Source organism: Clupea harengus, chromosome 26 (assembly GCF_900700415.2).
Source record: "Clupea harengus chromosome 26, Ch_v2.0.2, whole genome shotgun sequence".
Lineage (NCBI taxonomy): Eukaryota > Metazoa > Chordata > Actinopteri > Clupeiformes > Clupeidae > Clupea > Clupea harengus.
The window spans coordinates 3218303-3242087 of record NC_045177.1 but is presented as its reverse complement, the minus strand read 5'-3'; the positions used below and the strand labels follow the sequence as shown (position 1 = coordinate 3242087).

At 39.6% G+C, this 23785-nt stretch overlaps 2 protein-coding genes across 2 annotated transcripts in view; one reads left to right on the top strand and one right to left on the bottom strand.

Moving 5' to 3' along the window:
- The window catches only part of LOC116219792 (zinc finger protein 208-like), a 154649-nt gene that overhangs the window by 76866 nt on the left and 53998 nt on the right, over positions 1–23785 (bottom strand). The window lies entirely within an intron of this gene.
- Positions 12198–22796, top strand: LOC116219719 (zinc finger protein 239-like). The gene is made up of 3 exons (XM_031563458.1): positions 12198–12222; positions 14768–14991; positions 21891–22796. Exons 1-3 carry the CDS (start codon positions 12198–12200, stop codon positions 22605–22607), a joined length of 966 nt encoding a protein of 321 aa, XP_031419318.1. The 3' UTR covers positions 22608–22796.

Sequence of the window (23785 nt, the reverse complement as noted above, 5' to 3'; positions counted from 1 at the left end):
CAGTTCCAATCTGAAGGCCCAGTCTTGGTTATGGGAGACATGAATGGAAGAGAACTGATAGAGAATCAGATTATATTAAATCAAATGGGAATACATACATTATTGACACACAGACACATCAAATGGGAATACATATTTTAAGGACACAGAGATACATCAAAGCAAGTGTAAAAGCCTAGGTCTGTTCATTACTTATGGTGGAAGGAAAGGTGACTCTCTGGCTAGATTGACCTACTGCTCCCCTCTCTGCAGTAATGTAGTAGCTCATGCAGTCACAGATCCAAGTCATATCAACTACTCTACAGTAAGGCCTTAAATATCACTCTCAGATCACAGACACATCACATTAAGTCTAAAAAAAGAATAATAACCCTGAATCATCCTCTGAAACAGGTAAACAAATTCCATCCTCTCCAAACTCAATTTCTGTCTCTATCAGTATGAGGCTGAACCTAATAGCAGATAAACAAATTGAAAATATAATATACACAGTTTTGTTTTTAAAAACCTCTACAGGGAAATAGATAATAAGATCCTGCTCAAGACCATTGATTGATGAATTACAAAAACTAGAATCAATATAAAGTACAAACAAATGATCTGAATATTAATGTATCATAACACTTGTTTAGGATTACATTTAATGTAATTTGACAAAAGTGTGTCAAGACATTTGTTTGCAAACAGGACATAGTATGATGCCACCGTGGCTGAACATGCACTGCAGGGGAGAACTGGAGACCAGCACTGCACTGATGGCCAATGACCAGATCAGACGTAGCACTGCTAATAGCTTCATGTTGAGGATGAGTTGTATTGTAAAACTTTGTGTTTGGTCTATGTTTTTTAGTTGGAGTCGTGCCAAAAATAAAGCTTTTATTATCAATGTGAATTTTAAATGTTCTTGTGGTATTTTCTGGTATGTTCTTGTAGCCTAAACGGCACCTCCTATGAAGATTGTCTTCAGCTCAAAGATGTGTTGCGTGTCAGAGATGGGGGTAGAAAGAAAGAGGGCAGAGGGTGGTAGGAAACATAGCATTGTCATTGAAAAGGGTTGACACATACAAACACGTTTACCTCGAGGAAATTGACTGTACTCACTGTAGTAATGGGGTAGTGGAGGATGAGTTTATTTTCCTGACAGAATGTAATGAATACAACAACATCATGGTAAACTACTTCTCAAGAAAGTAGACATTTGCTCTGGGTTTAGAAAACATACTTCATTTGTGTACGTGTGTGTGGGTGTACAATATACAGTGGGGAAAATAAGTATTTGAACCCCTGCCGATTTCGCAAGTTTGGCCACTTGCAAAGAAATGTGTGATCTATAATTGTAATGGTAGGTGTATTTTAACAGTGAGAAATAGAATATCAACAAAAGAATCCAGAAAACTGCATCGGTCCTTCTACTTATGCTTACTGCTCATCTTACATGTTACATATCAAAACTGTTTCTATAGACTTTTATTGTCAGAAAGATTGCTACAAAGAATGCCACAGAGCTTTTTAAACACAGTTATTAAATGTACTGGCTAGTACATGGGTAATAAATACAAAAAAGACCAATTATAATAAAAACATTGATCACAAAATCACACTTTGTGCCATCAGTAGCCATACTGCTAACAAAGGAAGACTCAATAGATGTGTGTCACCATTTATTCTCTAAATACAATGTAAACTTTGCTCAGACGTTACAGGTATTTGGTGTACTGAAGCTTTGTTAGCTGGTTTTGGGGCCTTCTGGGACGGAGAATGCCCTCCTGCGTGGTGATCCAGATACGCATTTTTGGTCTTACTTAACAACAAGAGAAGCAATGTTATGCATGTTTTTTCCTGAATGTAATAAAAGAAAAATACTCCATACTGTAAATAAAATGTCGTCTCACTGACCATTATCTTTGCACTGCCATGCATATGTAACGAAGTTAAAAATGTATTATTTTGTTTGCATTTATTTGGTGAAATGCAACCACATTCTGATTTGATTATGCCTTTCTTTTCTACCTTGTACATATTAAATGTTGATAGTTGAACACACTGAGTACGTGTACTGTACTGCCCCTTTAAGAGAATTAGTTTAGTACGTTGGAAACTCCGTTTAGTCTTCAGTCTGCGGTTGCTGAGCTGAAGACAGGTATGCTTCTTCCCATGTCTAGCAAATTAAACATATATTTATAAGTAGTAAACACACATATATTAGATATAATGTTGTCATAAGGGGGTTAATACTAGAAAATAGTTAACATGCAATTTGTCATTCTGATATTGTGATATTGAATACATATATTTATAATTAATTAAGACCTTTGTCAGGTTTTTAATGGCACACACGACACACTGGAACACACACGTGCATATATGGAGGCGACACAGGACACACACACACATAGGTAGGCCTGAGGTCGCGGTGAATTTATTTTCTGCTTTTTCCCATCCTGGACCATCCTTCCTCAAGGACCCCCCAGGAGCAGTGGGCAGCTTGTAGCGCCCGGGGACCAAGTGAAGTGAACTGTCCATCTTTGGTCAGGGATGGACATGTGTTCTGTTATTTTGCATGTTTTTTCTGTTGGGGTCCTTAGTGGAGGAAACCCCTTGTGAACACGGGGAGAACATGCAAACTCCACACAGAAAAGCCCGGGAGATAGCCCACCTGAGCACTGTGCACTCTGGGGAGGACTTGCCCCCAAGAGCCAACAGCGCCCTATGCGGGGCATTTCGTTTTGTATGAAGCCATGAGGTCTTTAGCATATGTTTTCCTTTGCTAGTAGGCTAGTATCCAGCGAATAGGATGACTGCATGTTGACTGTCTCGTGTCTATTGATCTGTACAGGTATGTTGAATTCAGTGTATGTTAATTGTCATGTATTGTTTCCTGTATTGTTGCTCGAATGTGTAAAGTTGTAATGTTATATTTTTTGTGCTTTCACATAAGGTTCATTGTGGTAAAATGATTGAGTCTGCGGTTGCTGAGCTGAAGACAGTAGGCTAGTATCCAGCGAATAGGATGACTGCATGTTGACTGTCTCGTGTGTATTGATCTGTACAGGAATAAATACGCAAACCATCAGTTTGTGGCGGTTTCTTGTTCAGCAAAGCAGACAGATAGAACACAACGCAGAAGGATCCGTTTACACATACAACATGAACTAAAAGCAAATACAGTACATCTCTAGCATTTGAAAACATTTTGTATTCCATTACACCTAATATCATTTTCACAACACAGAAAAGTAGGTACAATAACATTGCCCAACGTACATTTTTCTCATAAACCATTATGAAATAATCATACAGTGAATAGTATTTTTAACTTGTGCTGTACTATACACAAAACCCTAAAATGCCCCACAGTGACAAACTGTTTTGATAACTGCAGGTGAGTCTAAGCTGCTTATCACGTCGTTCATGAATGGGTAATGCCCATTTAACATGTATGACCCCCGAATGATTCTAGCAAATAACCGATCAATCAGAAAAAAATGAATCCAGTGGTGACAAAGCCCCAAGGAAGCAGCTGGCTACAAAAGCGTTCCAGCCACTGGTGGCGTGAAGAAGCCTCACTGTTACAGGCCCACTTGTGAAGTTCCCTTTTTCTGTCACCTTTTAGTATAGAAGATGGGCCAATGCCACACACACACACACACACACACACACACACACACACACACACACACACACACACAGCCGCTTGTAATGTAATGTGGATGGGTTAGTGGCCAAAGGCTTGTAATGTAATGTGGATGGGTTAGTGGCCAAAGGCTTGCAATGTAATGTGGATGGGTTAGTGGTCAAAGGCTTGTAATAGAATAGACTTTATTTGTCATTGTGCATTAGATACACAACGAAATTTGTTTGTGCAACCACTAAAAAAAGTGTAGTTGTGCTGGGTGGAGGGTATGAGGGTTGTGTGATTGTTTAGTTCTGTGATGGCCCTGGGGATGAAACTGTTCTGCAGTCTGGAGGTGCGGGCTGTATTGGCCCGGTAGCGCCTGCCAGAGGGTAGCAGGGTGAAGAGATGGTTTGCGGGGTGAGTCTCATCCCTCAAAATGCCACATGCTCAGCGGAGGCAGCGTGTCCTAAAGATGTCGTCCAGGGGAGGCAGTGGAAGTCCAATTATTCTCTCCGCAGACCTTATGACCTGACTGAGGGATTTCCTGTCCTTGTCTGTGCAGTTGACATACCATGCAGTGATACAGTATGTGAGGACACTTTCAATGCAACAGTGGTAAAAAGACTTAAGCAGCTCGGGAGACAGGTTGTTTCTCTTCAGTATTCTCAAGAAGTAGAGCCGCTGCTGTGCTTTCTTGACTGTGGCGGTTGTGTTCATCACCCATTTCAGGTCCTCTGAGAGCATAACCCCCAGGAACTTAAAGCAGGAGGTCCTCTCCACTTCCTCAACATTGATGATGAGGGGTTGAGGGTTTGCCTTTTGCCGTCTGAAGTCAACTATGATTTCTTTTGTCTTTTTGACATTCAGGGTCAGGTTGTTTTGCTTACACCATCCTGTCAGTCTGTCAACTTCGTCTCTGTAGGCACTTTCATTTCCGTTGGTGATTTGTCCTACCACAGTCGTGTCATCTGCAAATTTTATTACTGTATTTGATGTATGGGTGTTGGTGCAGTCATATGTGTAGACGGAGTAGAGCAGGGGACTCAATACACAGCCTTGTGGAGCTCCGGTGCTGAGGGACAGGCTCGAGGATTGGTGAGGACCTAGTCTCACTGTCTGGGGGCGATCTGTTAGGAAATCCTTAATCCACATACACAGGTTGTAGCTGAGGCCCAGATCAAGGAGTTTGGTGATTAGCCGGTTGGGGACGATGGTATTAAAAGCCGAGCTGTAATCTATGAAGAGTAGTCTCACATATGTCTCCTTCTTGTCCAGGTGTGTCAGCGTTGTATGGAGGGCTGTGACGATAGCATCTTCAGTGGACCTGTTTTCCCTGTAAGCATACTGATGCTGGTCCAGGGAGCGAGGGAGAGCAGCCTTAATGCGCTTCGCCACCAGCCTCTCAAAGCACTTGGCGATGATGGGAGTGAGCGCCACAGGTCTATAATCATTTAAAGTGCTGATGTTGCTTTGCTTGGGCACAGGAATAATAGTTGCTGTTTTAAAACAGGTTGGTACGACCGCTTTGGCTAAAGACATATTAAAAATGTCCGTAAAGACATCTGCGAGCTGGTATGCGCATTCTTTGAGCACTCTTCCTGGAATGGCATCTGGTCCCTCTGCCTTCCTTGTGTTCACAGACCTGAGGATGTCTTACCTCCTCTGCTGTTACCATGGCTGTGTGGTCTGTGCCAGCAGGTGGGGGAGCTCCATTATCTAGCCCAGATGTCTCGAAGCGGGCATAGAAGTGGTTGAGCTCCTCTGCTAAGGAGGCATTGGTGTTTGTGGGTGGGTTGTGGCTTCCCCTGTAGTTGGTGATCTGTTGTATGCCTTGCCACACTTGTGTTGGGTCTTTGTTGGTGAAGTGGCCCTCAATCTTCTCCCTGTACATGGCTTTGGCCTGCTTGATGCCTTTTTTCAAGTTGTGCCTGGCTATGCTGTACTGTGCTTTGTCACCTGATTTGAAAGCTGTGTTGCGCTCCCTCAGAAAGGCCTGGACCTCCCCAGTCATCCAGGGTTTCCTGTGAGGGGGAATCCTGATGCGGGTGTTGGTGGTGATATTTTCAACGCAGGTCCTGATGTAACAGAGGACAGCAAAGGCATACTCATTCACATCCTGATTAAAAAACAAGGTCCAGTTTGTTTGTTCAAAGCAGTCCTGGAGCTGTAGAGATGCCTCTTCAGGCCACTTCCTAACAGTTTCGATGGTAGCTTCTTGTTTTTTAATGATGGGGCGATATGCTGGAATCAGGGATAGTGACAGGTGATCACACTGGCCCAGGTGTGCGAGGGGTGAGGCCCTGTATCCCTTTTTAATATTAGAATAAACACAGTCCAGAATATTTTTTCCTCGAGTTGCACACTTTACGTGTTGATCAAAGCTGGGCAGCACCGTCTTGAGGTTGACATGGTTAAAGTCACCAGCCACGATAAAAACGCCCTCTGGATAAGTGGTCTGCTGTTTGTTTATAGCTGCTAGTACAGGGGTGGCGAACCTGCGGCTCGCGAGCCGCATGCGGCTCTTTGCCGGCTGACGTGCGGCTCGGCTCCAGCTCGAGTGCTCACTGACTTTGCTCTTGGGGTACAGAATTTTCATATTGTAAAATAAACATCTAAAATGCATATGCATATATTTGGCAATACAGAGAAAAAGCTGTCCGATTTGAATGTGGTATTTATTCATGTATATTTTGTCATCACGCGATCTTCAGAGATGTCTTTAAGTAACGTTAATGTTCCAAACATGAAACATTCTAATGTGTGCACCCAGTCTCAGAGAGTTACTAGCCAGACTAGCAGTAGCTACTGACAGAATGCCATGGACCCAGGAAAGCATAAAGCTAAACGAAAATATGAAGATGGAACACCGGATGTTTTTTGCCTAAAATGGGAGGAATTATTTGCGGAGCGAAATGGAAAACCCCTCTGCTTAATATGCCAGACGTCACTGTCGCATTTTAAAGCCTCAAACTTAGAGTGCCGTCTCTCCACACACCATGCTAACATAGCCCAGGAGTCCCTAAAGGCACAGAGCTGTGCAAGCACAAGGTAAATACTTTGAAACGTCAGTCAGAGAAACAGACTCAGCTTTTTCGGAAATTCACGAAGTACTCTGAAACGGTCACGTTGGCATTGTATCAGGTGGCATGGAATATTGCTCGAGCAAAAAAGTAATATAGTGAGGGAGAGTTTGTGAAGTCTTGTGTACGTGATGTCGTTGCTATCCTCAACCCTGAAAATGACGGATCATAGCGGTCTGTGTCAGACCTGCAGCTGTCAGGCACGAAATTGAACAGAGGATATCTGACATTAACAACATAATTGAGACAGTTATGTAGGCTACAGATCTTGAGAAGTGATCCCTGGAGTAGCCTCCCCAAAAGTTTCCTTAGCCCCACTGTTGTTTTGTGTTATAAAGTATCCGAATGAGAGTTGAAACCGTCTTTATTCACAACCACAGTTTACACCAAGAGCATACATGTGTGTCGAGCTCCCGCTAACAACATAACTAATAACGTGACGTTAATCCTGCGAGACCCACTCATAGTACGGTAACACTTTAGGATCAAACAGTTAAACAGTACAGCTATCTACACCCACCAAAAAATATATATGAAGTTTAAAATAGTAAAAGAAACGTAATGGTTAAATCATCTCGAGTTAATTATAGATGTCGTGGCTCTCTTTTATCATGCCGGTTCATTGATCCTGTGGGTATGCTACCCTATTCAGTAGCTTCGCCAGCTATAACTAGCTAGTGAACTCTAGCCTACAACGTTAACCTACTCACTTGAGCTGCAAATCCCTACCATGCTACAGTATAATTAGCACCTATCTCAGCAGATGTCTTCAATATGTTTATTTTTGTGCCATATTTTAAATCAAAATGTGTTAATTTCTCTTCCTAAAACCCACTAGAGGACTATTTAAAAGGTTATTTTCCAAAAAATCTTATGGGGGAGCATGCCCCCAGACCCCCCTAGTTTTGCTGGGTCACAGGGAAAATAATAGGTTTTAGGTAGGGGCTTTTCCCCCCTAAAAGTGGGAACCTAGATTCGTGTGGCTCTTCGAAATGGTGTTGGGGTTTGTTGTGGCTCTTTTAGCTGGACTGGTTAGCCACCCCTGTGCTAGTAGATAGCCAAGTGCTGCATTAGCGTTGGCATCTGGTGGGATGTATACTGCTGTTACCACGGTAACGGAGAATTTGTGCGGTAAATAAAATGGTCTACATTTGACTGCTAGCAGCTCTAGATCGGGTGAACAGTGCTTATCGATGACAGTGGAGTTTGTACACCAGTCCTTTTTTACATATGCACATAGTCCTCCTCCACGGCGCTAATGTAATGTGGATGGGTTAGTGGCTAATGCCAAAGGCTTGTAATGTAATGTGGATTAGTTTGTGGTCAAAGGCTTGTAATGTAATGTGGTTGGGTTAGTGGGTTAGTGGTCAGTTCCAAAGGCTCGAAATGTAATGTGGATGGGTTAGTGGCCAAAGGCTTGTAATGAAATGTGGATGGGTTAGTGGCTAATGTCAAAGGCTTTTAATGTAATGTGGATGGGTTAGTGGCCAAAGGCTTGTAATGTAATGTGGATGGGTTAGTGGTCAAAGGCTTTTAATGTAATGTGGATGGGTTAGTGGCCAAAGGCTTGTAATGTAATGTGTATATTCCTCCTTCCTTCTGATACTCGAGACAATTTCAGTTGCTATATAAATTAAATTGAATTGAATTTAATGAAATTACAATATTTACAGATGCAATATAGCATACACTGCATTTATGTAGGCTAGCTGGTAGTACATTTGGCATGTGTTGTGCAAAACGTAGAAACGTTAGCCAAACCAACATTTTACACTGAACTTTGTATTGGACTTTTATTTTGACACACTTAACCGCTTTTAATGTCTCTTATTGTCGCCAGCTCCAAGGAACTTTCATCACAAACAACGTGCTTGGAACCCGGGAACAAAACACACAGATGTTTACGGTGGTTAGAGTAGAAAGGGTTCCTAATAAGGCATTCGATGCTGGATTATAGTTCTTTAAAATCTAAATGCAGCTGTTGTCCGTCTAAAAAAAACGAAGACGGCTACAGAAGAAGTCCAACAGTGAGCATTATGAGGCTATGAGCCCAACTGACCGACGCCTAACATAAGTTTCTGTGGATCTGCCGTTTTCTAGGTAAGCCGAGTAGCCTTGCGATGCCAAATGTACTGTATATATGCCATAACTCCGGCATATTTGGTGTGTGTAAAGTTTGCGATATTGGCTCATATGCCTATCCCTTGTACGTCGCTTTGGACAAAAGTGTCTGCTAAATGACTAAATGTAAATATGCGCCTAACAAAAGTTGATGAACTTGTCGATGTATGAGGTCTTTATCCTTTAATGTACAGCGTGGTCTTACAATCTGAGAGCATTTTCGTTAATTTCACGTAATGATTTTGTATTGGTTGAGGATTTTTGGTAAATGAATTTCTTAACAATCAGAGAGAGAGAGCGAGAGAGCCAGATAGCGAGAGCGTGCAGAAGTTTGTGAGTAGAAGCAGCCCGAGTGCACAAGAACTTAAACTGAAACACCGGACATCTCTGCAAGCAACCGTGTATTTGAGTGCACAAGAACTTAAACTGAAACACATGACATTTCTGCAAGCAACATTGTATTTGAGAGTGCAAGAACTTAAACTGAAACACAGGACATTGATGCAAGCAACAGAGAGACAGGGCAGCTTTTGATGACATTTTTTTTCAAAATCTGAACCTGAAATAAGCCCATACAGATGTCTGATTTGGGTAGGATGGTGATTACATTAAGCATGTACAGATGTCTGATTTGGGTAGGATGGTGATTACATTAAGCCCGTACAGATGTCTGATTTGGGTAGGATTGTGATTACATTAAGCCCGTACAGATGTCTGATTTGGGTAGGATGGTGATTACATTAAGCCCGTACAGATGTCTGATTTGGGTAGGATGGTGCTTACATTAAGCCCGTACAGATGTTTGATTTGGGAAGGATGATGACTACATTAAGCACATACAGATTTGTTCAAATATGCTTTTTTTTATATTTCTTTTTTCTCACTTCAAAAAACTTTTGTCTGACTTTTGTGATATTCTACAGACCATCTATTTGTCCCTGGTTATCTTTTGTCGGATGTTAGGGTGTTTCTTTCTTTTGTGTCTTTGTGTCTATTTGTGTCTTTGTGGTGTTTGGGTTGTTGCTAATATTTTACTTTCATTACAGAAATGTCCTGCTGGGTTTCCATTGCAAAAGACAGCTGAGGTCTACAATGTCAGGATCTACTGAACCATCACAACCACTCATGTCAGTGAAGAATATAAAAGAAGAAGAATTTGATTATTTCCCATCTGAGTATCTGTTTGAAATTCAGACAGTGGAAGAAAAGCCTGAACTGAAACATGACTGTAAGACTGAGACACACACATCACCAACCTTGAACTGCAAAGAAGAAAATTCTTCTCTGATGGAAATTAAAGAGGAAGAAGAATCTGATAATTTCCTACAAGAGTATTTGTTTAAAATTCAGACAGTGGAAGAAAAGCCTGAACTGGAACATGACTGTAAGACTGAGACACACACATCACCAACCTTGACCTGCAAAGAAGAAAATTCTTCTCTGATCGAAATTAAAGAGGAACCAGATTTAAGAAAATGTGGTGATGACGATTCTTCTACAAGTAGGTTTCTGACTAGTTGGTTAGGTAGAATTCAGATCTAATTAATTTCAATGTTTTGTTTACATTTACTAAACACTGAATGGTTAGCGAATGGTTTTACTTGTGCTTTACTCAGCAAAATGTGAGTCTCATGGAGAGAGTAGAGATACTATGGGTATACCTCAATCATGGAAACCTGTCTTCAGTCTTTTATATTTCAAAGAGAGACAGTATTTCATGACTGTTCGACTGAGACGCACAAACTCAAACCAAATCTATTGCAATGTTTCATTTACATTAACAAAACATGACCTTTAATTTTTGTATTTACTGTTGGAATTTGTGCTTTACTTGTCCAGTGGAGAGAATAGAGCTACTAGTGGAAATACCGTATTAATGGGACACTATCTGCAGTCTGTTTTTAAATAGAGATACTATGGAAATACCTCAGTCATGGGACACAATCTGCAGTCTGTTAGATTTGAAAGAGTGAAAGAGTCTGCTGTCATTCTCTTTTCTACTGTTTTAATTTACATTTCAATTCTAGCAAATAATAAATATAATGACAATTATATAATCAGAAATAAAATGTCTGCAGAGCGAACAGAGCGGATCCCTTAACCAAGATGTGCTGTCTGTTACATTTGAAAGATACTGAGGGAGACAGACAATGTGGCACACATGTTTTGGGGAAAAATATTTATTTAATGTCAACAGTTTTTTTTTCTTTCAATAGTTTTACTTCAATGAAAAGGTAAGATTTTTGTGAATATTTTGAGTGAAAGACCAAGAGGATAAACAGCAAAGACATATTTTTTTATACCCTGTTTTGCTCATATTCACTAGGGGTGCCAATAATTGCGGAGGGCACTGTACATACATTGATGACGCACAGATTAATCAAAGCAAACAGCTTTAGACCACTTGATAGCAATGACAGTATTGTAAACAGAAATGGTAAAAAGTTACTGCAGCTCTGTAAAAGCCTGGGTCTGTTCATTCCTTATGGTGGAAGGAAAGGTGACTCTCTGGGTAGATTCACCTACTGCTCCCCTCTCAGCAGTAATGTAGTAGCTTATGCAGTCACAGATCCCAGTCATAACTCTCCAAACTCAATTTCTGTCTCTGTCAATATGAGATTGAACCTCATATTAAAGATACAAATTGAAAATATGAAATACACATTTTATGGTTTTGAAAGCCTCTACAGGGGGGGAAATGAGATCCTGCGACGTACAAGGAAATTGCATTTATACATCAGGAGCAGTTTAGGGGTTCAGTGTCTTGCTCAAGGACACTTGGTAAGGAGGAGTGGGGAATCGAACTAGCAACCTTCCAATTACTTAACGACTTCTCTACCCCCTCTACCACTGTGGCCCCATAGAATTACACAAACTAGAATCAGTCTGTATGATACCGCTATGTCAGGATGAAGCATTACATCTACAAAATATAAAATTGGACAAAAGCGTGTCAGACATTTGTGTGCAATGAGGACGAAGTATGATGCCACCGTTGCTGAAAATGCACTACAGGGTAGTTCTGGAGGCAGGCCCTGCTGAGACCCTGATGGCCATTGATCAGATCAGACATAGCACTTCTAATAACTTCATGTTGAGGATGAGTTGTATTGTAAAACCTTTGCATTTTCTCAATGTTTTTTTTTTGAGTTGGAGTACTGCCAAGAATTAAGCTATTATTATCATAATTATTGTTGTGAATTGCTCTTGTAGTAATTGTACTCTCTATCCTTATATCAGAATGATATACACACACATGCAACATTTACATTTAGTCATTTAGCAGACGCTTTTATCCAAAGCGACTTACAAGGATGTATATACATTTTTTTTAATTTTTTACATCTACATTGATGGCACACTGCACATCAGGAGCAATTATGGGTTCAGTGTCTTGCTTCGACAGTGAGGCAATGAGGAATTGAACCTTCTGATTACTAAATGACTTCTCTACCTCCTGTCTACCACTGTGGCCCTCATGCTTACATGAATACTCTCATATGCATTCAGTATAAACAAGCTTTGATGTAGAATAGAAGCTTTCTTCAGTTTACCAGTCCACCCCCACCTTCCCTCATCATCCCCCATCACTTCTCAGTTCACACCCCAGCACCCTACTACACTCATCTGTGGAGTTTCTGCAGGCTGCTATGACCACGCCCACCTGAGGACTATCAGACGTGTAAACGGTGCTCATAGACATTAAATTCCCTCCCATAATCCTCTATGATGCTAGTTTGGATTCAAAAGGGCTGATTGGCTAGGTTTGAGTCCAGTAAGATAGTAGGTCAGACAGCAATATATTAAGAAGCGATATATTAACACCACAGAGTCAGATTACTAAACTCACCTTTTTAAGGCTGGCACAGGTATGCTCTGGAAGTATACTGTATGTGTAATTCACCAGCAGTTCAACTATACTGTAGTTCTTTCTTTGCAGATTCTCACTGTGTCCTTGCATCAAAGGATAGTGTGACCAATTTTCTTTTTCCAAAACAGATCTGAAGTCAGAAATGTCCGGATTTGCTGAACCTTCACAACTGCCTACTTCCGTGAAGAAGGAGATAAAAGAAGAGGAATTTGATGCTTTCCTACAAGAGTATCCGTCTACATTCCAGACAGTGGAAGAAAAGCCTGGACTGGAATATGAATGCAAGACTGAAATGTACACGTCACCCACCATGACCTTGAAAGAAGAAAACTATTCACCAATGGAAATCAAAGATGAAGAAGCATTTGATTCAAGAGAATATGGTGACTTTGACTCTTCACCTACAAGTAAGTTGCTTGCTTATTGTAGAGGGTTGTGTATATTTACAATACTTGAATTTTAGAGAATGGCTAACTTGTGCTCCACAATGTGAGACTTATTCAGAGAACAGAGATACTGTCGGAATACATTACTTATGAGATACTATCTACAGTCTGTTACCTTCAAAAGAGAGAAAGTGTCTACGATCATTTTTTCTGAAGCTGTGTAATTCATGTGTATGTATCTCTGTTCACATTTACATTTAGTCTCTAGGTAGACACTTTTATACTAAGTAACTTCCAATAGACTTTCTAGCAATTCTAGCAAATAACCAATAGATATACTGTATATATATAGTGTGAATATTTTTTAAAGGCGTATGTTTGCCTTTATGGCAATTATGAAATTATTGAAATTATTGAAATTATGTACCAGATAGAGGATAAGGGAGAATATATGACTAATACATTATTTTCTAATATTATAGAGGATGTTCAAAGGATCCAATCTAACCAAACTGAGCAAAAAAGAAACAAAGAGAGACTTCACAAACGCCCCCAGTGCAGAAAGACTTCATACCAGGAATTACATCAGCTACAGGACACCAGGAAGAAACAACATGAATGCTCCCAGTGTTTCAAAACATTTACTAAACGTTTCAGTCTTGCAATTCATCAACAAATACACACAGGAGAAAAGCCCCATCAGTGCAGTACATGTGGGAAGGCCTTTAGTAAAATATCTAATCTAAAGACACATCAGAGGATCCACTCTGGGGAAAAGCCGTATCAGTGTACTTCATGTGGAAAGAATTTCAGGGATAGCTCCACCTTCAACAGACATCAGATTACACATACTGGAGAAAAGCCACATCAGTGCAGTACATGTGGGAAGGCCTTTAGTCAAATGTCTAATCTAAAGAAACACCAGATGATCCATACTGGGGAAAAGCCACACCAGTGCAGTACATGTGGGATGGCCTTTAATCAATTGTCTGTTCTCAAGAAACACCAGATGATCCATACTGGGGAAAAGCCACACCAGTGCAGTACATGTGGGATGGCCTTTAGTCAATCGGCTGTTCTCAAGATACACCAGAGGATCCATACTGGGGAAAAGCCACACCCGTGCAGTATATGTGGGAAGGCCTTTAGTCGAATATCCAATCTCAAGACACACCAGAGGATCCATACTGGGGAAAAGCCTTATCAGTGCACTACATGTGGGAAGGCCTTTAGTCAAGTAACTGTTCTCAAGACACACCAGAGGATCCATACTGGGGAAAAGCCGTATCAGTGCAGTACATGTGGGAAGGCCTTTGGTAAAATGTTTACTCTCAAGACACACCAGAGGATCCATACTGGGGAAATGCCATATCAGTGTACTACATGTGGGAAGTATTTCAGGAGTATCTCCAACTTCACCAGACATCAGATCACACATAAAGGAGAAAAACCACATAAGTGTTAGTGTGGAAAAACCTTTAGTCAAATGTCTCGTCTCAAGAGACACCAGAGGATCCATTCAAATGATGTGCTGCCCTGCTAAAACATGATGGAGTATCTCTAACTGAAAAATGTTTTGATTAGGTGAGTTTTAAACAACATTTGATGTACAAGATGATGTTTTATTGTGTCATATTTGAACCGGTCTTGGGGTAGAAATTGAAACAAAACTTGTTAGAGGACATGAATTGAGTGAAACATTTGCTAGACGTTGCAATCTTGCAAGTCATCAAAGAATACACACAGGAGAAAAGCAGTACATGTGGGAAGGCCTTTAGTATCTTGTCTCATCTCAAGTCACACCAGAGGATCCATACTGGGGAAAAGCCATATCAGTGTTCTCAGTGTGGAAAGTATTCCAGGAGTAGCTCTGACCTCACCAAACATCAGATTACACATACTGGAGAAAAGCCATCAGTGTTCTCAATGTGGAAAGGCCTTTAGACAAATGTTTAATCTCAAGAGACACCGATCCATTCAAATTATGTGCTGCCCTGCTAAGAGGATCCATTCAAGTGCCCTGCTAATACATGATTGAGTATCACCTACTGAAATATTTCTTGATTAGCTTAGTTTTAAACATCTTTTGATGTACAAGATGAAGTATTATTTTATCATATTTGAAATGTATGATGGAGTAGAGATTGAAACATAAATTGTCAGGGTACATGATTTCAATAAAAGAAAAACTTGAAGTGAGTGTTTTTTCAAGTATGTTTGTGTGGTGGGGATTTGTGTCTGTGTGGGTGTACAATATATAATCGACAAGCAGTAGTTGACCCCCATATGACTCAGCAATTATAATTTACAATAACTTGTGCTTCAGAATGTCAGACCAATTTAGAGAGCAGAGATACTGTGGGAATACCTTACTTATGGTATACTATCTACAGTACAACTTTACTGTAATTCACACACTCGCAAGAAAATACAATATATTATACTGAAATGAATTTAAATGGTTTGCTGTAATGTTTTTAGAGAGGTCATGAGACACTTGAAGACGTCTAAAGACACCATATGGAAACTGTTGTCTAACACTTCTAAACGTTTGCCTATCTGCTTTTTACACACCCTGGAATGATGTTCTTGCATCAGGAAATTAAAGTGTTAGTCTCCTAGGACATTGAAATCCAAGTTCTACATTGAAACTTGGTGGAGGATGAGTTTGTGTTCCTGACAGAATGTAATACATACATTAATGACACACATATCAATCAAATGGGAATACATTAATGACACATACATCAAAGCAAACTACTTAAAGAGCACTCGAGAGCAATGACTGTATTATAAACAGAAATGTCAAACCGTTATTGCAGCTCTGTAAAAGCCTGGGTCTGTTCATTACTTATGGTGGAAGGAAAGGTGACTCTGGGTAGATTCACCTACTGCTCCCCTCTTAGCAGTAATGTAGTAACTTATGCAGTCACAGATCCACGTCATATCAACTACTCTACAGTAAGGCATCAGATTCCACTCTCAGATCACAACCATGTCTAAAAAAGAGTAACAACCTTGAAACATCCTCTTGAGATCCGTTGATTGTGGATGTAATGTGGATAACCTGCACAAAGTAGAATTACACAAATATAAATATAAACTACACACAAATAAACACATTTTCTGGATACCTCTGTATATTTATACAGAGCTCCAGCTCTGTAACTTGTGTGTCTGTATCTCTCTTTACCTTTAGTCTCTAGGAAGACATTCATCATATTGAACACTTTCATCCTAAATTACTTCCACATGAGGTACAATTCTAGCAAATAGCCAGTAAATAACAAAATATGAAAATACATTCTTCAGTGTTGTAGGACTTCTATGTATCAAAAGAAGAACAGAGAGAAAATGAATCAAATCTCTAGATTACTTTCATTGCACATGCTTTTTCATCACCAACATTTTCATCAGTTCATTTTAGGATATTGTTATAATGGTTTAAATTGTTTGAAAATTATTTTCCCAATATCATAGGACAAATTCTAGCAAATAACCAATCAATCAAAAAAAAAAAAGTGTGTTTTGTTAGATTTAGAATAGATAGAGGAGAAGTAATAGTTCTTTGGCAAGAACCTTCTGAAAATTCTATAAGAATGGCAAGAACCTTCTGAAAATTCTATATTAGCACTGGCAAGAACCAAGCAGACTGCTCGTAAATCCAGTGGTGATAACGCCCCAAGTGTTACGTGCACGGCTCACATGCATGAGACATCAAGGGGAGGCCAAGGCCCCAAGGAAGCAGCTGGCTACATACAGTAAGTGTTCGAGCCGTTGGTGGCGTGAAGAAGCCTCACCGTTAAAGGCCTGATGGTGAAGTTCCCTTTTTCTGTCACCTTTTAGTATGGAAGCTGGGCCAATGCCACACACGCACGCACACACACACGCACGCCATCGCTTGTAATGTAATGCTGATGAGTTAGTGATCAGTTTCATAGGCTTGTAATGTAATGTGGATGGGTTGGTGGTCATAGGCTTGTAATGTAATGTGGATGGGTTGGTGGTCAAAGGCTTGTAATGAAATGTGGATGGGTTAGTGGCTAAAGGCTTGTAATGTAATGTTGATGGGTTAATGTTAATATCTTTCTCGGTTAGTTTTCTTTGATGAAGTTTAACGTAGTTTTCTGCTTCATTTCTCTTTTTATCCTTATAATAGTAACCTTATGAAGACACGGTGGAGTATTTTCTATCGATATTGTGTATTTCATGTATAATCCCCCTTCCTTCTGAGACTCGAGACAATTTCAGTTGCTATATAAATCAAATTTAATTTAATTAATTTACAATATTTGCTGATGCAATATAGCATACACTGCATGTACCTGGGCTAGCTAGCAGTACAATGGGCATATGTTGTGCAAAAAGTAGACACGTTAGCCAAACCAACATTTTAAACTAAACTTTGAATTGGACTTTTATTTTGACACTCTTAACCGGCTTCAATGTCTCTTATTGTCGGCAGCTCCAAGGAACTTTCATCACAAACAACGTGCTTGGAACCCGGGAACAAAACACACAGATGTTTACGGTGGTTAGAGTAGAAAGGGTTCCTATTAATGAGTTCTAGGCAGGATTATAGTTCTTTAAAATCATAATACAGCTGTTGCCCGTGTAAAAGAAAACCAAAGACCACTGCAGAAGTTGTCCGACAGTGAGCATTGAGGCTATGACCCCGACTGACCGACGCCTAAAATACGTTTCTCTGGAGCTCCCGTTTTCTAGGTAAGTCGAGTAGCCTTGTGATGCCAAATGTATAACTCGGGCATATCTGGTGTGTGTGAAGTTTGCGATAGGGGCTCATATGCCTCTCCCTTGTACGTCGCTTTGAACAAAAGCGTCTGCTAAATGACTACATGTAAATATGAGCCAAAAATAGTTGATTAACTCACGTAAATAAACTTGTCGATGTATGAAGTTTGTATCCTTTAATATAGAGCGTGGTCTTTAAATCTGAAAGCATTTTCGTTCATTTCACGTCATGATTTTGTACTGGTTGGTGAATTTTGGTAACGTTATTGCATATCAATCAGAGAGCGAGAGAGAGAGACAGATAGCGAGAGCGAGCAGAAGAGGACGAGCGCGAAAACTTAAACTGAAACACCGGACATTTCTGCAAGCAACAGTGTATTTGAGTGCAAGAACCTAAAATGAAACACGAGACATTTCTGCAAGCAACAGGATATTTGAGTGCAGACAAACTGTTTTGAGCAGGAGCAGAGCGATTTTGCACCAAGCAGGGTCTATTTGAGAGAAAGGGCAGCTTTTGATGAAAAAACATTACAAAATCTGAACCTGAAATGATCATGTACAGATATGTGATTTGGGTAGGATGGTGATTAAATTAAGCCCGTACAGATGTTGGGTAGGATGGTGATTACATTAAGCATGTACAGATGTTCGATTTGGGTAGGATGGTGACTACATTTAGCCCGTTCAGATGTATGATTTGGGTAGGATGGTGATTACATTAAGCATGTACAGATGTCTGATTTGGGTAGGAAGGTGATTACATTAAGCCCGTACAGATGTCTGATTTGGGTAGGATGAGGACTACATTAAGCCCTTACGGATTTGTTCAAATATGCTTTTTGTAAAATGTTTCTTTTTTTTCACTTTAACATTTTTTTTGTCTGACTTGTGTGATATTGTACAGACCATCCATTTGTCACTGGTTATCTTTTGTCAGATTTAAGGGTTGTTTTTTTGTCTTTGTTTCTGTTTGTGTCTTTGTGGTGTTTTGGCATGTTGCTAAAATTTTACTTGCATTACAGAAATGTCCTGCTGGCTTTCCATTGCAAAATACAGCTGAGGTCTACAATGTCAGGATCTACTGAACCATCACAACTACTCATGTCAGTGAAGAATATAAAAGAAGAAGAATCTGATCATTTCCTACAAGAGGAGTATCTGTTTGAAATTCAGACAGTGGAAGAAAAGCCTGAACTGGAACATGACTGTAAGACTGAGACGCACACATCACCAATCTTGACCTGCAAAGAAGAACATTTTTCTCTCATGGAAATGAAAGAGGAACCAGATTTAAGAGAATGTGGTGATGACGATTCTTCTACGAGTAAGTTGCTGAATAGTTGGTTAAGTAGAATTCAGATCTAATTAATTATAATGTTTCGTTCACATTTACTTAACACTGAATGGTTAGTGAATGGTTTTACTTTTTTCCCCATTTTTTTTTAATGGGGATACCTCAATCATGGGACACTATCTGCAGTCTGTTTAATTGTAAATAGAGATACTATGGAAATACCTTAGTCATTGGACACTATCTGCAGTCTGTTTCATTGTAAATAGAGATACTATGGAAATATCTTAGTCATTGGACACTATCTGCAGTCTGTTTCATTGTAAATAGAGATACTATGGAAATACCTCAATCATGGGACACTATCTGCAGTCTGTTACATTGTGAATAGAGATACTATGGAAATACTTCAATCATGGGACACAGAAGATGGTGGCTTTTTTATAACAATATATATATATATATATTTATTTACACAGGGCTCTCTAGCAACCCCCAACACATGTGCCCACACAATGAAGCAAACAAATCAAAATGCACAAACCGTACCCACCGTAACCCAAGTAACCTAGTTGCTGGGCACCTGCTTGACCGAATTTAGGCCCAAATACCGGCACCTCTCATGGCCCAAGCCAGGCCCCAAACTATGTACAGGCACTAGGCACAATGCTAGGTACATATATGAAACCAAACACAACAACAAGGAAACATAAACTAGGCACAAAGACAAGGCAAATGGACAAAGCACAAAACAGTGAAACAAAACAAAGCAAACTGTGTCCACACATCTAGACACGGTAAGCGAGGTAGACAGTACACCTTCTGGTTGTTCCAAAGTTTCTTCCTAGTGCTCTCTCTAATGTATCTCTCTCAAAAAGTCTCTCTCTACCTAAACATGAGGCACCCTTTAAATAGGGCACAGCCATAATTATGATAACTATGGTAATTATAGAGTTCCAATCTGAAGGCCCAGTCTTGGTTATGGGAGACATGAATGGAAAGAGAACTGACAGAGAATTAGATTATATGAATTCAAATGGGAATACATACATTAATCACACACAGATGAATCAAATGGGAATTTTTGGGAAACATCAATGGGAAACATTGATGACGCACAGATTAATCAAAGCAAACCACTTTAGACCACTGGAGAGCAATAACATTATTGTAAACAGAAATGGCCAACAGTTACTGCAGCTCTATAAAAGCCTTGGTCTGTTCATTCCTTATGGTGGAAGGAAAGGTGACTCTCTGGGTAGATTGACCTACTGCTCCCCTCTCTGCAGTAGTGTAGTAGCTCATGCAGTCACAGATCCAAGTCATATCAACTACTCTACAGTAAGGCCTCAGATTCCACTCTCAGATCAGAGCCACATCACATTAAGCTATAAACAAATATCCTCTGAAACAGGTAAACAAACTCTATCCTCTCCAAACTCAATATCTTTCTCTGTCAATATGAGCTTGAACCTCATAGCTATGGCCACGCCCACCTGAGGATTATCAGACGTGTAAACGGTGCTCATAGAAATGGAATTCCATCCCGGGATCCTATGTGATGCTAGTTTGCATTCCAAAGGGTTCTATAGCTGATTGGCTAGGTTTGAATAAAGTAAGATAGTAGGTCAGACAGCAATATATTAAGAAGCAATATATTAACACCAGAGTCAGATTACTAAACTCACCTTTTTAAGGCTGGCACAGGTATGCTCTGGAAGTATACTGTATGTGTAATTCACCAGCAGTTCAACTATACTGTAGTTCTTTTTTTGCAGATTCTCACTGTGTCTTTGCATCAAAGGATAGTGTGATCAATTTTCTTTTTCCAAAACAGAACTGAAGTCAGAAATGTCTGGATTTACTGAACCTTCACAACTGCCCACTTCTGTGAAGAAGGAAATAAAAGAAGAAGAATTGGATGATTTCCTACAAGAGTATCCGTCTACAATCCAAAGAGTGGAAGAAAAGCCTGGACTGGAATATGAATGCAAGACTGAAATGTTTATGTCACCTACCATGACCTTGAAAGAAGAAAGGTATTCACCAATGGAAATCAAATATGAAGAAGAATTTGATTCAAGAGAATATGGTGACTTTGACTCTTTACCTACAAGTAAGTTGCTTGTTTATTGTAATGTGTTGTGTATATTTATAATACTTGAGTTGTAGAGAATGGCTAGCTTGTGCTCCACAATGTGAGACCTATTCAGAGAACAGAAACACTGTGGGTATATGTTAGTCATGGGATACTATCTGCAGTCTGTTACATTTAACAGTTTGAAAGTGTATGCCATAATTTTTTCCAAAGCTGTGTAATTCATGTGTGTGTATCTCTGTTTATATTCACATTTAGTCTCTAGGTAGACACTTTCATCCTAAGTCACTTCTAAATGATTTTGTAGCAATTCTAGCAAATAACCAATATATACGTATATATTTATTTATTTTTGTATTTTTCAAAAGGCATATGTTTGCCTTTATTGTAGAAATGATGTACCAGATAGAGGAGAAGAGAGATATGGCTGACAAATTATTTTCTAATATTATAGGAGACTTTCAAAGGATCCAATCTAACAAAAGAAGCAAAACGGAGCAAAAAACAAACAAAGAGAGACGTCACAAACGCCCCCAGTGCAGAAAGACTTCATACCATGAATTACATAAGCGACAGGACTCCAGTGAGAAACAACATGAATGCTCCCAGTGTTTCGAAACTTTTGCTAAACGTTTCGATCTTGCAAGTCATCAAAGAAAACACACAGAAGAAAAGCCCCATCAGTGCAGTATATGTGGGAAGGCCTTTAGTCAAATGTCTAACCTCAAGACACATCAGAGGATCCATACGGGGGAAAAGCCATACCAGTGCAGTACATGTGGGAAGGCCTTTAGTAAAATGTCAAATCTCAAGACACACCAGATGATCCATACTGGGGAAAAGCCACACCAGTGCAGTACGTGTGAGAAAGCCTTTAATCAATTGTGTGATCTAAAGAAACACCAGACGATCCATACTGGGGAAAAACCGTACCAGTGCAGTACATGTGGGAAGGCATTTAGTCAATCGTCTGGTCTCAAGTCACACCAGAGGATCCATACGGGGGAAAAGCCACACCAGACGATCCATACTGGGGGAAAGCAGTATCATTGTACTTCATGTGGAAAGTATTTCAGGGTTAGCTCAGCCCTCACCAGACATCAGATTACACATACTGGAGAAAAGCCACACCAGTGCAGTACATGTGGGAAAGGCTTTAGTCAATTGTCTTCTCTCAAGACACACCAGAGGATCCATACTGGGGAAAAGCCGTATCAGTGTACTTTATGTGGAAAGTATTTCAGTGTAAGCTCCAACCTATCCAAACATCAGATTATACATACAGGAGAAAAGCCACATCAGTGTTCTCAATGTGGAAAGGCCTTTAATCAAATGTGTACTCTCAAGACACATCAGAGGATCCATTCAAATGCCCTGCTAATACATGATTGAGTATCACTTACTGAAATATTTCTTAATTAGCTGAAATTTGAACAACGTTTGATGTACAAGATAAAGTATTATTTTGTCATATTTAAAACGTATGATTGGATAGAGATTGAAAAATATATTGTTAGGGTACATGAATTGAGGGGAAAAAATATGTAAGTGAGAGTTTGTGTGATGGGGATTTATGTGTTTGTGTTTGGGTCTACAATATATGGGCCATTCTACCGAATTGGTGCAAAGTGTGGTCCCACAACAAGAAAAACTATTTACAAAACAATTAAGTATTCAGACATAGATATTTACTAAGAACATGTTATGGTCTATTTAAACCCAAGACATTAAATGAGATGGGGATAAGCTAAATATATACAAAATACTCATTTATAGGGTACTTTCTATTGGGAAGTAGCTGTCCCCAACCCTGACATCTAAATTTCAGTTATAAAAAAAAAAACACTTTTTACATTTTTTACATTTTTTTCAATGATCTAGTTTCAAAGATCTTTATGATTAAGTTTAAACAGAACTTGGAAGATTTAGATTTATTGTGGGTTTAATTTAAAAAAAAATAAACTCTACTCAAAAAATCATGTCCATAGTTTTCATGTCACTCCCGAAACACAGGAGTTTTAGTCCGTTGGCTGTCCCTCATGGCTGTATGGTAAGTAGCTAGATCCCATACTTTTGATATAAATGTGTTCCAAACTCTGAAAATCAGTGTGTAACCTTAAGAATTGTCACTACCGAACACCTTTTTTTCTTCAATTAAGTAAACTTTTTGGGGTTTTATGCAAAGTATTATGTTCGTTTGTGTGTACACCTCTTCAAATATTTGTTTGCTAGCCATGTGCTTGCTAGATTTATTTTTTTATGCTCAAATTTAGCTAGAATTGTCACTACCGAAACAGTCACTACCTAAACATATGGTAAAGTTTCGGTAGTGACATGATCATTTCGGTAGTGACATAATCGTTTCGGTAGTGACAAAATGGAATGGTAAGTAGTTCAATCCCATCATTTTGAAATAAATGTGTTATGTGGACTAAATGGTAAAGATGTAGATAATGCTGATTTCTATCTGAAATTGTTCAGGAGAGAAAGAATCATAAGACACCAAAATGCCAAAAGGAAAAAGTGGAGCAGAGAGGCTGAGAGAATACCGACAAAGAGTGAGGGATGAC